Source organism: Podarcis melisellensis, assembly GCF_964234715.1.
Source record: "Podarcis melisellensis genome assembly, chromosome: 15".
NCBI classification, from domain to species: Eukaryota; Metazoa; Chordata; class Lepidosauria; order Squamata; family Lacertidae; genus Podarcis; species Podarcis melisellensis.
The window spans coordinates 42,570,792-42,587,276 of record NC_138532.1 but is presented as its reverse complement, the minus strand read 5'-3'; the positions used below and the strand labels follow the sequence as shown (position 1 = coordinate 42,587,276).

Below are 16,485 nucleotides of genomic sequence, written 5' to 3'. Positions count from 1 at the left end.
TAAGATGTATACACTGCTTGATTGTAATATATAGTGTGTGTGTTTGGGTGTGTATGTGTGTGTACACACATACACATACACAAACTGTATTTATAAACTATCTCAAAATGGTTTACCCCCAAAAAATCACTAAGAAAAATTAACAACAATTTCCCCCCTTCTTATTTTGAAATTTTATTTTTCTTTAATTTTTTTGACAAAGTAATAATCATAAATAAGAATAAAATCGTGCGCCCCACCACCGAGACCATTCCATTGTAACTATCCAACCTTCCTAAATTTCAACACCTCTTGCGATGGTTTGACCCCTTTTCATTTTAATGGTACAAATTCTTCAAACACCGTCCATATCTCCTCAAAATCATTTCTCCTGCATATTCCCCATCTTTCCTTAATGGCATGTGTTAATTTATCATTAATAGCTATATCCCACACCTCTTTGTACCATTCTTCCATTTTATATTCTGCTTGCCCCTTCCTCTTCCTAGCTATAATAATTCGTGCAGCTGTTAATAAATTTGTGAGCAAGTCCTTCATAGCCTGTGAACCTCCCACTCCATCGCAAATTGATAATAATGCTACCTCTGGACTAACAACAATAATTTAAAACTCTTGAAAAGTTAAAATAGCAATACCCAAGAAACAGATTAAAACCTGCATCAGCTTTCTAAACATCTAGGTGAGCTTGCCTTCACAAAAATGGTTTCAGCAGCTGCCCAAAAGCGTGCAGTGATGTCAACAGGCGGGGAGTTCCAAAGGGTAAAATGGCTGAGTTCCTTGAATTGCAAAATGGGTATCATGGGGCCCCTGTAGCAGTGCCAGTTCCACTGATGGGAGCTGCCAGGTGGGCATATATGGGGGAAGACAGCAGTCCCTTCTAGAACAAGAATAACAGCAAAAATGAATGGTTTTGCAGCTGGCAAAAGGCAGGCTTAAGTTGCTACTCTGCAAAATGATGGCCTTTGTGTCCACACTGGGGGGGTAGGGGGTGTCCCAGACCTTTGCTGCCCGCAGGATCTTGGGGGCTGAAAGGGCATCACAAGAAGACCCAGGTGCGGCGGGGGTGAAAAGATTCAAACGGCTGATGTGGCAGGAGGCTGGTGTAGGAGGAGAGGCAACGGAAACTGTGGTCTCGCTGCCTCACACCAAATTCCACGAGCTGAAGTTTGCGGGTTCGTCCTGCAGATGCTCTGTCACTGAGCTATGACCTTTCCCCTAAAAAATAAAATAAAAATAAAGCAAGATCCTAGTCCTCATACTTCCGTAAAAAAGGCTGATTTAAAGAGGAAGCCTTATAATGGGTCAGACCTCTGTCCTAGCTCAGTATTGCTCTCTGCCAGCTGCCCCCAAATCATAGAATCATTGAATTGTAGAGTTGGGTCATCTAGTGCAACCTGCTGCAATTCAGGAATCTTTTGTTAGGATATAGTTCCGTTCCACCTTAAAAGGGTACAGGCATGGCTGTTGTGTGTCACATGCCTGTTTACTTCCAGCACAGATCTGCTGGGAACTTCCGTTTGTATTTTGCATTGCTGTTTTGCTGGACACGAAGGGAAGCAGACATGTTTTTTTCTTTGTTCCTGCTGCTGAATAAACTGCTGTAAAATACTGCTTACACATGGCTCTGTCTGCCTCTTCTGCTGTGAGAAGATTTACACCCTCTGTTGATAGAGCGTGCACGGGTCTCTAAACATATCTGAGGCTCATGTCGCTGACTGATGCTGTTCCAAGGGAGACTGGTGATCAGCTGCCGGCCAGTGGCTGGAGCCAGCTGGGGACCTGCCTGATGCCCCTGTCTCCCCGGCAGTATCCCAGCATCTTTTGCCCAACGTGGGACTTGAATCCATGACCCTGAGATTAGGAGTCCCATGCTCTAGCGACTGAGCTGTTGTGACCATCTCCCGACTTGTCTTACCTGTAGGCAACTTGCAGGTGACCGCAGTGCCTGGAGAAAGGCAGTCAAGTTGTGCATCCATGGCAGTGACCAAAGAAGGACTGCCCTCTGGGAGGAGCACAGAGAGACAAAATGCCATAGTACATCTGCAGCTGCACAACCGGATGCCATCCTCTGCCCCAGCTGCAACAAAACATGTCTCCCCTGTATCGGTTTCTACAGCCACAGCAGGCGCTGCAAGCTTCTGACAGTTTGTCTTCACCCCCAAAGCACCCTCTGCCATTGTTTCCAGAGACAGATGGGTGCCAATGAATATGCATATGCCGCCTTTTCATCCAAGAAGCCCAAGGCAGAGTACTTTGGCTCTCCTTCCCCCCATTTCATCCTCACAACAACCCTGTGAGGTAGGTTAGGCTGACAGAAGCTGTGACTGGTCCCCAAGGTCACCCAGCGAGCCTCATGACCAAGCAAGGATTCGAACCCTGGTCTTTCCCAGATCCTAGTCCAACACTCTAACCATTATACCACCCTGGCCCTCCTCTCTCTCACACACTCATACACATGCTATTATTATTTTACTAAGCACTTCGGAGCAATGACAAACCTAGACAGCATCTTAAAAAGCAGAGACATCACCTTGCCAACAAAGGTTCGTATAGTTAAAGCTCTGGTTTTCTCAGTAGTGATGTATGGAAGTGAGGCTGGACCATAAAGAAGGCTGATCACCGAAGAATGGATGCTTTTGAATTCTGGTGCTGGAGGAGACTCTTGAGAATCCCATGGACTGCAAGAAGATCAAACCTCTCCATTCTGAAGGAAATCAGCCCTGAGTGCTCACTGGAAGGACAGATCCTGAAGCTGAGGCTCCAATACTTTGGCCACCTCATGAGAAGAGAAGACTCCCTGGAAAAGACCCTGATGTTGGGAAAGATGGAGGGCACAAGGAGATGGGGACGACGGAGGACGAGATGGTGGGACTGTGTTCTCAAAGCTACCAGCAGGAGTTTGACCAAACTGTGGGAGGCAGTGGAAGACAGGAGGGCCTGGCGTGCTCTGGTCCAGGGGGTCACGAAGAGGCGGACACGACTAAACGACTCAACAACAACAAAGCACTTCGGCTGCTTGCTGCTCAGGCTGAGCCGCTTTTGGAGACACATCCGTGGCGCACGTCCAGCAGATCCCCCAGGGAGCAAACTGGCTCTAATGCATGTGGCAGAGTTAAAAAGGAAAGAGGAAAAAAATCTTGCTCCATCAGCACTGGGAGGAGATCCAGGAAAACACTTAGCCAGTGTCACCGAAGGCTTGTTTATGGCTCAAACCTCCCTCCCCTCCCTCAAGCCAGCTGGTTGCATCCAATCCATTTCATTTGATCCGGTGGGGCAGCGAAAGGAGGGGGGAACCCGGGAGAGGAAAGGTCTCCGTGCGCGCCTGCGGATGTGCGCACCGGTGCCGCTTCCCAGCCGCCGACCGCTTGTTGCGAGCCTCGGGTCCATTTCTTGAATGAATGAAAAGCAACCGGCTGATTTGCTTCCATCAAAGCAAGTCTGATCTTCTTCCAGCGAGCGAGGGGGGCTTTTTCAGAAGTCCGAGGATGGAGGGCTGTGGAAGGCGGTGAGGAGCGAGGCTCCCTTGGAAGAACTCGGCGGAGGACCCCCGTCTTCTTGTTTCCAGGCTGGCGAACTCGGGAGGCGAGAGCGAGACCCCCAAACCTTGTGGGGTGTCGGTGTGGGTCTGTCCTCGGCTGCGGATCAAAGAGGCAGCCCTTGTCTCCTGCGCTGTCCCGTAAGCGTCTTTGCCGTGGAAGACAGCGATGGCAGGCGATGGAGAAGACCGGAGGTGGCCGGGTCAGGAGCTCAGGTGGAGAAGTAGGGGTGCTGTCCAGCAGGGTGTCACAGCCGGGGGGGACACACCAGCCAGCCCCCCAACCTCAGTAACTAGAAAAAACCGAGGTTAACCGGGGGTCAGAATTTTGCTTTGGAGATGTCCGGATTTCCTTTGCTGTCATCTGGCAGATGTTCTTGTATATGTTTTTTAATTGTTGGGACTTCACTAGGAGTGACTTATTTATTTCTTAATTGCCTCTATATCTCCCATGCTCCTCCAGTAAGTTCAAAGGGGTGTACATGGTTCTCCCTGCCTCAAGCCTAATTCCTACAACAACGACCCTGTGAGGTAGGTCAGGCTGAGAATGGCAGCGACTGGTCCAAGGTCACCCCGAGCGGGGGAGTTGAACCCTGGTCTCCTGGGTTCTCCTAGTGCAGCACTCTAACCACTACACCGCACTGCCTGTCAGGCACTGATCGGCCGATTGCTTGGTGGATTAACATGAGTTGTTGTCATCGGGCTGTTGTTATTAAAGGTAAAGGGACCCCTGACCATTGTGTCCAGTCGTGGTTGCGGCGCTCATCTCACTTTACTGGCCCGCCCACCCCTGGCCCACAGTCCAAATTTGGTCGGGAGGAGGGAGAGGCGTTGGGAACAGGGGGTGATTCTGAGCAGGCAAAAAGAAAGGGAGTTCAGGCACATTTTGTTCAGAATAGCTAAGAAGCTCGGTGTCTGGTCTTATTTGTTTGTTTCTTTGTTTATTGCCTTTATACTTCCACCTTTTTCTCCACTCAAGGTTCTCCTCCCCCTCCTCACTTGATCCCCACAGCAACCCTGTGAGGTAGGTTAGGTCAGTGTCTGGCTTCCGTGAGCTCCTAGCCAAGCGGGAATTCGAACCCTGGTCTCTCTCGGGTCCTAGTCTGACACTCTAACCACTACTCCACACTGCCTCCCAGTTTATATCTCTTGAGTTTGTGTGTTTTATGTGACAGTCAGAATGGATAGTAGGATCTGGGTTCCAATCAGAGTGCTTCCAAACTGTGTGTGTTGTGTGTGCTAAGGTTGTAAACAATTGTTCAGATTTTGCAAATGGGACATTGGCAGCAGTTTTTGTTTGTTTATTCAGAGCTTTCTGATTACATGTTTTTTTGCAACAACAATGTCGCCCAAAAATGTGCCTGCTTGAGATGCACCCATCCCACCAAAGAGCACCCTTTTGAAAGCACCCTTCAGCTACTATTTGGAGCAAAGAAATGGAGATCTTTAGAGAGGTTTAAAATAAAAGCAGATGACGCTGAATGTTGGAAGAGTCAGGGCAGGCAGAAGAAAGTCCTTCGCAAGGCGCAGAGTTAAACTGCGGAACTCATGGCCACATGAAGTAATGATAGCCTTATTATCCCCCGTGAATTAGTCTAATCTTTTAAAGACATTCAAGTGAGTGGCTATCAGTAGCTTCTAGCCACAATGGCTATATTCTCCCTCCACTGTTGGTTGCTGCAAATCACAAGAGGGGGGAGAGTTGCTGTTGCAATAAAGTCCTGCCTGTGGGCTTCCCATTGTGGCATCTGTTTGGCCCATGTGTGAACAGGGTGCTGGGGGACCAAATGGGCTTTTTTGCCCTCATCTAGCTCTTCATATGGAACCTCCAGATCCAGAGGCAGTCTATCTAGGTTCCCAGGTTCTTCGGAGCATTTGTCTACTGAGAGAACAGGATGCCGGCCCCTGGTGTCTTCTTGCATCTGTGTGTATCTCACTGCCTCACGCTCCACTTGACTGCAGTGGCGATCAGAGGCGGTGGAAGCATGTAGCCAAAGGTGGCACCTGATTGGCCGCTGTGAAAGCCAGAAGCTGGACGAGATGGGCCCCCTTGGGCCTGATAGAGCAGCCGCCAAGCTCTCTTCGGAAAGCAGGGTTTCCCAAACTTGGGTCTCCAGCAGTTTTCAGACTACAGTTCCCATCATCCCTGACCACTGGTCCTGTTAGCAAGGGATGATGGGAGTTGTGGTCCAACAACAGCTGGTGACCCAAGTTTTGAAAACCCTGTAAGGCAGTGGTGGCCAAACCTGGCCCTCCAGCTCTTTTTTGGAACTACTAGCTAACAGGACCAGTGGTCAGGGAAGAAGGGAGTTGTAGTCCCAAAACACCTGGAGGGCCAAGTTTGGCCATCACTGCCGTAAGGCAACCAGACACACATTTCTCTAGAAATATGAGGAAACGATTCAGACCCTTTTTTCATGTTTGGATTTTTGGTGTTTTTTTGGGGGGGGGGTCCCAGCCACTCTTGCTCTTTAGCAAGCGCGTGCACCGCGCCTTAGGGGTCCTGTGCGTCTTCTTGCACGCAGAAGGAGCGCGCGCACCAGGGCCTGGGACAGCAGCCTGGGCCGGCCTTTGCAGCCCCGCCTGCTGGGCGGATCCCTCCGGGCGGAGATTGGGGCTGGCCCAGGGCGCCGAGAGCGGAAGAAGCTCCCGAAGCGAGAGAGAGGAGGAGGAGGAGGAGGAGGAAAGTTTGGGGAAAGTTTGAATTTATTTGTGCTCCGGGGGAGGCGGACGGGCGAAGACCTTCCGCGCAAAGGAGCGGGGCGGGGGACGGGGCTCTCCATCCTCGCCAAGGGCCCCTCCGCCCCGGGAGGCCCCGATCCGGGCCCGGCGCCCAGCCATGGGGGACCCGGAGGGAGAAGGGGAAGATGCGGCGGCGGAGTTCGAGCGCCACTGGCGCCTCGAGTTCCCCGGCGAGGCGGCGCCGGCGCTGCGCCTGCACTCGGTGGCTTCCATGGAGGAGGAGCTGGGCCGGTGCCGGCGGACGCTGCAGCGGCTCCAGCGGGCCCTGGAGGAGGAGAAGTTCAAAGTGGTCTACTTGGAGGCGGCGCTGCAGCGGCGGGGAGGAGAAGGAGGCGGAGGAGAGCCGCCCGCCCCGTCCAGCCCCTGCGCGCCCGGGGCGCACAAGGAGACGCCGAAGGGTCTTTCCAGCCCCGGCGCGCCTAGGGCGCACGACTCGGCGCCGGGGGAGCCCCCGTTGGCCCGCCGCTTGCCTCCGCCGCCGCCCCCTCGCCTCTGGAAACGCCCCCCAATTCGGGAGCTCCCCTACGGCTGCGGCTCCCCCGAGCGCCACCTGCGCCTGGTCCAGGAAAGCGAGTCTCCCGGCTGCAGCTGCGACCCCGAAAGAGCGGGAGGAGGAGGAGGAGGAAGCAGCGACTGGAGCTGCACCAGCTCCGACCACGAGGATGCTTCGTCCGTAGGTAGGTCTCCGGGCGAGGAGAAGGGGTCCTGGCACGCCCCACCCCACCCTCAGTCTCTCTCCCATTTTCCAGAAATACACTGGTAGACTGCGCCTGCCCAGGGAGGCTCCATTGAAGTGACTTGGCTTTGTCCCGTTTTATTATAACAATGCCATTCCTGGGATTTGACTGCAGCTTTGGGACTTAACTGCCTTGTGCTGAGCTACATCTTTGGGCTATCTGGCACTCGTGGAGGAAAAGGCTGTCTCTGGCTTCTGGCCAGGATGGCTCTGCTGGAGGCAGCCATGCTTCTGAATGCCAGTAGCTGGAAACCGCAGGAGGGGAGAGTGCTGCTCTTGTGCTCAGGTCCTGCTTGCCCATTGGGGGCGTCTGGCGCCAGGCGCTTTTTGTACCAGGCTATCAAAGTGAGGATGCCCAGGCGGTGGGATGGTGTCTAACAATCTCCATCTGGAAGTTCCTGCCATTGGATCTGGGCTGTTTTCACACACTAAGACCACATCCTGTAGAATTCTCACGCTTACATTCTATCGGAATGAATTTCAGGAACCAAAGTGCTTTTTCTGTGCAGTCTGAGCAGGAGCAGTGAAGACGTTTTAGTTAATTGTTGTAGTTTGTCTTCACTGATCCCACCCCAACTGCCCTGCTCACAGCTGTGAAGAGTATTCCTACGTTATGAATGGTCACCATTAAAAGAGGTAGGAATAAGCCACTATATGTGTGGACTGTCCCTGGATCTAGTGACTTTTCTTCTTTAAGTTCTCTAAGTTCTTAATCTAACTCAAGGTTGTCATATAAACTAACCAGATGTTTAACTGAGTATCAATCACCGTCAGTCCGTCATCTGATATTCCGTTTTGGCGACTGTAACTTTGGTTTAAGGAGCTATTTGCCCCTAGCTTAAATATCTGAGTTTCTAAGACTGCTACCTTAACTTACTGGAGAATCAACATCCCTTGATAAATAAATAACAACAACAAATTAAGTGCCTCTGCAGGAAATTAATAATACATCCTTCGACAAAGGCTAATGGATGCCCTCTTTAAACTTCTTTATGGTTACATTGTATGGTTTTATGGCTTTATAGTTGCAAACCACTTTGATGTATTTTTTTATGACAAAGCAGCAGGCAAACAGTTTTTATAAATAAATTATTATTATTGTTGTTGTTAATAATAACAACAACAGTTTTTTTGGGCACAAACCTCCCCACAGCCCAGCATCACAGATCCCCGGCTCAGCCTCAATAATCAGACCTGGAACTGAGCCCATTGCTTAAAGCAAGACTTGGGTTTGTTTTCGTTCTGCCAGCCGCAAAGCCTCTCCAGGGAAGACCGAGGCAGCTCCTCAGAGAGAGCAGGATTGATGCCGCTGTCAAAATAGCTTAATAGGTCCAGGACTTTCAGGAAGAGCATGTTATTGCCGGGTTTTAATTTGGCCCCTAGAGGCAAATCCTCTCTCAGCTACGCACACATCGCTTTGAGGGGGTTACGGAATTCATCCCTGCTGGAAACGTCCTGGGGTGTCCAAGCCACTTTTCAGCGCTAACACTCAATATAGAGTTGTCTTTACAGTAATGGAAACCCAAGGTGCCCCTGAGCATGTACATGTCTGAGTGGCCACACCTTCCCCAAAACATCTGTGGTTACAGGGAGGGTTGGGATTAGAGGGAAATTAAACAGTCTCTTGGTGCAGAAGTAATGCATGTCATGGCCCAAGGCAAGGGGTGCCGGACTGCAAATCCCATCAGGCTACAGCTCAGTGGCAGGACAGCTGCTTGGCATGCAGAAGGTCCCAGGTGCAACCCCCCAAACCCCAAGGCTGCCTACACACCATACATTTAAAGCATATTTTCCTCCTCTTCTGAAGAATCTTGGGAACTGCAGTTTAAAGGTGACAGGAACTGTAGTTCTCTGTAGGGGTGAACTACAGTTCCCAGAATTCTTTGTGTGGGGGGGGGCGTGTGCTTGAAATGTAAGCAGATCAGATGGCAAGAGGTGGGAAGGGCCTCGGCAGGGGATCTTGAAGACTCGCTGCCGTTCAGAGCAGGCAACACTGGCCTGGGTGGGCAGAGAATCTGACCTGATAGTAAGGGGAGAGGGGAAGAACTGCAGCTCAGCAGAAGACCTTTGCGAGAAGAAGGTCCCATTAACAAGGACCAGGTGGGAGGCGATTCAATTTTCATGCAACTCGGGAGTCATCTGATGAAGCTGAGAGGTCAGAGATTCTGCAAAGTCAAGAGGAAGGACTTTGTCACGCAGCACGGCTACGCTGTTGGCTCCCACCAGAGAGAGTGACACATTGCCCAAATCAGCAGCTTTGAAAGCGGGTTAAGGAAAGTCATGGAGGTTAAAGCTGTCGCTGGCCACAAGGCCCAATGGCTCTGTTCTCCATCCTCAGCCAGCGGCCGTAAGTGCCTCTAAATGCCAGTTCTTGGAAACTGCAAGTGAAGGGAGTTCCTGCTGCCTTCAGGTCCTGATTGTTGGCTCCTTATCTCTCTCGCCCTGACCTAGCCACTGTGATCCACGCGACGGTGACCTCCAGACTGGAATATTGTAACTCGCTCTACGTGGGGCTGCCCTTGAGACTGACCCAGAAACTCCAGCGGGTGCAGAATGCTGCAGCGAGACTCCTTACGGGGTCTTCGCTGCGATATCACATTCACCCAGTGCTATACCAGCTGCACTGGCTCCCGGTGGAGTACAGGATCAGGTTTAAGGTGTTGGTTTTAACCTTTAAAGCCCTATATGGCCTAGGACCCTCGTACCTACGGGACCGCCTCTCCCGGTATGTCCCACAGAGAAACTTACGGTCTTCAAATAAAAACATCTTGAAGGTCCCAGGCCACAGAGAGGTTAGGCTGGCCTCAACTAGAGCCAGGGTTTTTTCGGCTGTGGCTCCGATCTGGTGGAACGCTCTGTCACAAGAGACTAGGGCCCTGCGGGACTTGACATCTTTCCGCAGGGCCTGCAAGACAGAGCTGTTCCACCAGGCCTTTGGCCAGGGCACAGCCTTACTCCCTCCCTCGGCAATCTTCGCAGAGCTCTGGCCCAATGGTTGCCAGTGGCTTGATTTGAATTAATTTTATAATGAATGGTTTTAGAGTGTTGTGTTGTACTTTTGTACTGTTTTATTGTTGTTAGCCGCTCTGAGCCTGGCTTCGGCTGGGGAGGGTGGGATATAAATAAAATTTATTATTATTATTATTAGTAGTAGTATTATTCTCATGAGAGGCCCAGTGTTAGAAATTCAGGTGTATAAGCTAGGCACCAAGATCCCCAGATGGTAGAGCTGCCAGGCTCCATTCCGGCACCCAGGCATCTTCACTCGGTTGCCAGCGGCCAGTTGACAGGAGCAAAATACGCCTGGTTCATTTTGAAAGTTGGCAATGGCAGGGAGGTGGAATTGCCCCTGGCCGAATCCTTATTTCGTCCACCTGCGTGGGCCACTTTGGATGGGTGGTTAGTCGCCTGAGCTCACAACAGCGCCAGGCGACCCGTTTTCTTTTGCCTGCACTGTTTGACTTCAGAAGGTCCCCGATTCACACTGGCGTGTCCAGAGAGACTTCCTGCCCGAAACCCCTGCGAGCCGCTGCCAGACAGAGTAGGCAGTCTTGAGCCAACTGGGTCAGGAATGCATTTTCAGCTGGGTTCCTCTCGTGGGGTTGTTGCTTGCTTGTTTGTGTGTGTGTGTGTGCCTGTGCACACCTGGGACTGTCTAGAGCAGCCGGATCATAGAATCATCAAATTTGGCCCCCATTTTCCAAGGCAGTCCACTGCCAGAGGCTTCTTTCCTTGGGGCCTCACTAGTTTCAGCTTCAACTTTGAAACCACAGGGACTAGCAGCTTAGCTCAACTTTTTTAAAAAAATCGTTTTTATTTGATCTTACAAATATAAATTTATAACAATACCAAGTACATATCCGTACACAGAGATTTTTCTGAATCGCCGGACATCCACTCCATGGGTCCTATTATCAACATTTAAAACTGCATATAATCTATATTTTGTATCCATCCATATTATCCATAGCATTTGTTACGTTACAAGTGAAATTAGAATCCTGCTAATGTTTCCATCTGCTTACAGCGGTCTCCTAAATAGATTATAAATTTTTTCCCGTTCTTTCAAAAAGTTTTTCTCTGGTTTTCTGAGTTTTACAGTCGGCTTTGCCGTTTTTGGCATAGTTCATCAGCTTAGTTTGCCATTGCTCTCTGGTTGTTGTTGTTGTTTAGTTGTTTAGCCGTGTCCGCCTCTTCGTGACCCCCTGGACCAGAGCATGCCAGGCCCTCCTGTCTTCCACTGCCTCCGGCAGTTTGGTCAAACTCATGCTGGTAGTTTCGAGAACACTGTCCCACCATCTCGTCCTCTGCCGTCCCCTTCTCCTTGTGCCCTCCATCTTTCCCAACATCAGGGTCTTTTCCAGGGAGTCTTCTCCTCATGAGGTGGCCAAAGTATTGGAGCTTCAGCTTCAGGATCTGTCCTTCCAGTGAGCCCTCAGGGCTGATTTCCTTCAGAATGGATAGGTTGGATCTTCTTGCAGTCCATGGGACTCTCAAGAGTCTCCTCCAGCACCAGAATTCAAAAGCATCCATTCTTCGGCGATCAGCCTTCTTTGTGGTCCAGCTCTCACTTCCATACATCACCACTTCGAAAACCATAGCTTTAACCATACAGACCTTTGTTGGCAAGGTGATGTCTCTGCTTTTTAAGATGCTGTCTAGGTTAGGGACTCTATTCTTTCCATCTCTGGGCTAGTAGTATCCGTGCGGCTGTTGTCAGATACATAAATGTAGCTCAGTTTTTTTAAGGAAAGCTGAGATTATCTCATGCGGCTTGGCCAATTCCCTCCCCACTTGTTTTTGGTTTTGTGTGTGTGTGTGTGTGTGTGTGAAAGAGAGGGGAGCGTGTTGCCCAACCCACCTAGTTCTTTTCCTAACCAGGAAGTTGCAGCTTTTGTATTTTGTATTATCCTGGAGGAACTTGGGTGCATTTGAGCTGCATCTGGCCTTCGTGGGGAGAACTGCCTGTGACAGCTCTTTCTGAGGCAAGATGCTTGTCCAAAGGTCACGGTCCGCGTTGCCAAATGGATGGTGGTACAGCTGTGTCTTTTGCGAGGGAGGTTTTCCTCCAAGGCTGTTGACCTGTGTCCTATATAGTGATGCTGCCACGTGACACCCTCTTTTTTTCTTCCTTTCTTTAATTAGCTAAAAGCCCTCTTGGCAGGTTTGCGTCCTGCGGCAGTTCAGAGCCAAGCTCTGCTTAGGTTTCCACTGTGTTTGGCATCCTTTTAGACCAGCCGTCACTAACCTGGCTTCCTCCAGATGCTTTAGACTACAGCTCCCAGCAGCGGCACCAATGGAGAGCCAGTGTGGTTAGAGCGCCGGAGTAGAACCTGGGAGACCCGGGTTCAAATCTGCCCCTCTTGGCTATGAAGCTGACTGGGTATTACCTTGGGCCACTCGCTGTCGTCTCTCAGCCTTACCTACCTCGCAGGGTTGTTGTGAGGTTTAATGGGAGAGAAGGAGGGAAAGCACATACGTCACCTTGAGCTCCTTTGGAGGAAAAGGTGGGATATAATGGCAATAAATAAAATATTATATGACGGCAACGCCTGGAGGGTCCCCCGGCCTTGATCAAGATGATTGCATTTGCTGACCACTTCTGAAACTTCATTAGCTGTTTTCAGGTTTCTTTATTTTTAACTTCGTAGTTTTATCAGCTGGTTCTTTACAGCTCTACCGATCTTTAGGTAAAGCTTTGAGAGCCAAAGAGAGTGTTTCTTTCATCATTTTGCCATTACAGAGCAGAAATGAGCAAACTCTTTCAATTTCTTGGTGCAGAGGTCAATTTTGCAGGTGCCTCCAAGAGTTTACCTGCAGCTATAGGACTGCAGCCTCAGCCTTCTGAGAAACTTGGTTTTAATTTTGGTTTTGGAAGAAAGTCAAGTTTCTAGTCCCTAGTGCTGTGGGGGGGGGGGAAAGGTAATTGAATGCATGTTCTGGGGAATGCCCAGTGGAGCCTTAAAAGGCTGGGACTCTTGAAAAGCAATATTCAACAAATTTGACAGTTGGGTGCTTCATATAATGTGTCACTTCCAGTGTGGCTGCTTGATGACAGCATTATATTTTATGTATATAGGAAGATATAATGTATTTATAAAGTTAGGCTGCAAAAATATAATACAGCCCGCAGTTTGGCTCTTTTATACAGATAAGTGTGTGTGTGTGTGTAATTTTGCATATAATTACTCAGGCTTCCTTTAAAAAATGAAAAAACTGACAGTGCACAAGCAGACATCAGCAGATGCTTGATGCAGGAGGAGAGCCAATGGAGAGTGAATGGTCCAATGGGGAGCGAAGCTTGATTGGGTCAGAACCCCCAAGTCCTGTGTGTAAATCTGCATCAAACGGGATTCCTCCTCCATGTGCAGTTGTGTAACGTTTAAAGGCCTTAACCACTTGAGACCAGATTACCTGAGAGGCCACTGTCTCCATGCTTACCTGCCCAAACTTTAAGATGGAGTGAGGAGGTCTTGGCCCATGTATACTAACTGAATGAAGTAGATCAGAGGGTTACTGCAGACAGGGCCTTGTTGGTGGTGCCTCTTCTGGCAGTGGAAAACCTCCCCAGGGAAACCCGCTTGGCTCCTTCTATTTCTTGCAGGTTCTTGAGATCTGGTGGTGTTTTGTTGTTGTTTTTTTAAAAAAAACACTGATTGTGTGAGCATTTTTTTTAAAAAGGCTGCAATTGTTTTTATAACACTGTTGTGATTTACCCGCTATTAACCTTGTGGATTATCGTTTTCCCTCTGAGCGCAGATGCGTCGCTCTCTTGCAAGAAAGGGCTTTGTCTTGCCTTTAAAAGACTAACCTCTCTTATTACGGCATAAGCTTATGCAGACTGCATCTGGCGAATGGGTCTGTATCCACCAGGGAACTCTACTTCTGAGCGGCCAATATCAATACCATAAAGAATAATATTAATCTAGGTATATTGCAGGGGTGAGCAATGTTTTCCCCTAGGCCCCCCTGTCTCTTAAGACCTTGCCTAAGGACTGGCCCTCTGAAGGTTCCCCAGGTGGGGAATGTGGCCCCTGGGCTGCAAACAGTTTCCCCATCCCATACATATATATATAATGTAGAGAGATAATTGATCAATCCACCCGCTTGAGTTGATTGTTCAGTAGATTAATCAACACACACTCGAGTTGATTAATCTGCAAGGCTCTGAGAGTCAAGGGTGCTGGCTTGGCTGGGGGGAAATTTGCAAAACATCCTTTCAGCTGGCCAAGGATTTTAGCTGGGGCTTTAGTCGCTCTGCAGACGTTGGGCTGTAGGTGGATCAGATGGCAAGTTGTTATCTCCCCGGCTGCAGAAGGTCGGCAAGGAAACGGGTGATCTGATCGTGCTGGCGATCTTTTGCCTTGCCAGTAAAGCCACAGTTGACAATTTCCTGAGCTGGTACTGCTCTCTGTTCCCTCCCCCCCCCCCCATCATCTGCTTTAATTGGCTTGTGATTTCTTTATTTTTAGTGTGCAAACCCAAAATTGAGGAGAGGCCTGCTAGACCACAGATGGGGGCAGGAAGTGTCAGAGATCTGATGTCTTTGTCCTCTGCTTGCAGACTTTGCAGAGGCATCTGCCTGTCCTCTGTTGGAAACAGGATACTGGGCCGGGTGGGTTTTTAGCCCCATGCAGGGAAAGGCGAGGGGCAGGTTCTGCGCCGGTACTTCCGTTTCACCACTTGGGGGCGCATGGAGAGGCTTTGTTACCTGGAAGGGATGCAAGATCAGCTGAAAGATGCTCAAGATCCTGACCTTCCCAGAGATCTGCTTGCCTCCTTGACCACCCAGCCTGCTGGCTATCCCTGCAATGCTCAGCGGCTTTCTCCCAGTTGAAAAGAGCATCCTTGGAGTGTGTCCTGGTTGCTTTCTCTTCAAAACCAGAGGGACATTGTTAACGGAGAAATCTGAGGGCTCCCTTGGACAAAAAGCAAGGACAGCAGCCAGGAATACCAGAGCAAAACAGCAGCCAGTCGGCTTGGTCTTTGTTGAAGACTGTCGCGACAGGACTCCCACCTGCCACAAGGTGGAACAAGATGGAAGCCCCAAACAAAAGAGAACCCCAATTTTTATTAGCTGCTAATCCCCATGTTACATCCCTCAAACGACATCACTAATACATCACAGTTACATCATGAAACGGGAGGTCTGGTGGCAGTAATTTGAGCATCCTGGACCCTGCCCTATGGTTCCCCTTGCCCTCCACCAAACACCCATCAAGTGTAACAAAAGAGATATTTACATTTCCCTGTTTCCCAGCCAAGTTAAGCACACCCTTTTGTCTTCATCTGGGTTTGTTATTTCTGGAATGGCTACCTGTCTGGCACTCAGGAATCAGGATGCCAGGGATTATCACTCAGGCAGAGGGGCTGCTGAGTAGCTGAGCTCACATGTATATATGAATTTCTGAAGTTTTCCCTGTGAGTCAGTACACAGATGCATCTATCAGTGAATTCTTACATTTGGTATCACTGCAGCAAAGGCCCTTTGAATAGATAGGAAGAAACTGTGATGAAGTGTTTTGTGGGGACAAGTCACAAAAGTGATTGTGCTGATTTTGGTAGTGGGCTGCATGTGCATGATATCTGCTGGAGGGCCAACGCCCCCCAACCTATACATAAATTCCTGCAACAACATAAAGCCTTGATAGCTTAATGCAGGCGAGCTAAACTGCGGCCCCTTTTTGATGCAGTTGGACTACAGCTCCCATCATCCCTGAGCACTGGCCACACCAGCAGGGGCTGATGGGAACTGGAGTCCAACAAACCCAGGAACATTAGAACCGGTGGGTAACTTTATGTTTAATAGGTTATTGTATTTTAATACTCAGTTGGAAACACAGCCAGATGGGCGGGGTATAAATAAATTATTATTATTATTATTAGCCCCATCGGACGTTCGGGTTCCAAAAATAGTTTGCAAACCGGAACAGTCACTTCCAGGTTTGTGGCATTTGGGAGCCAAAACGTACGAGAATTAAGCTGTTTGAAAACCAAGGTACGGCTGTGTTTATTGTTACTGAATGAGGGCTGGTGAGGGGTGTGTCCCGGGACGAGCTCAAGAGAGCAGGATCCGCATTCAGCCCCTGGTCCTAAGCTTCTCCCCAGACCTGATTCAAAGGCTGCGCAGTTCTTGCAGTGCGGGATGGCGCTTGCTTGCCCAGGAATGCCTCCTTGAAGGCCTGCCCGCTTGCTCTCCACCCCTCCTTGGTGGAGCGGTGCCAATGCTGCCCTGGGGAGAGGCTGGCCACGCCTCTCCTGCCAAAGCAAACAGCCCTTGTTTATTGGGTGTGCTTGGGCTGTTGACTCAGGCAAGGAGGAGGATGTCCTCTGGCAGGGAAGCCAAGTTGGGCTGCTTACCTCTAGGGCAACACGGCAACTGCTATGCCCTGCGGGAGTGACATGCCTACCTGTGTGTTTTTCTCAAGCTTGAGCGAGGAGTGGCAGAGAGGCAGAGCCCTTGGGGAAGGGC

At 50.0% G+C, this 16,485-nt stretch overlaps 1 protein-coding gene across 1 annotated transcript in view; it reads left to right on the top strand.

Annotated features, from left to right (window-relative positions):
• The first annotated feature begins 6,239 nt into the window (after positions 1–6,239).
• Positions 6,240–16,485, top strand: part of ABR (ABR activator of RhoGEF and GTPase) — a 113,478-nt gene continuing 103,232 nt past the window's right edge. The window contains exon 1 of the mRNA XM_081890297.1: positions 6,240–6,954. Within this exon, the coding sequence (XP_081746423.1) occupies positions 6,375–6,954 (580 nt within the window). The 5' untranslated portion in view covers positions 6,240–6,374. The remainder of the gene's footprint in view (positions 6,955–16,485) is intronic.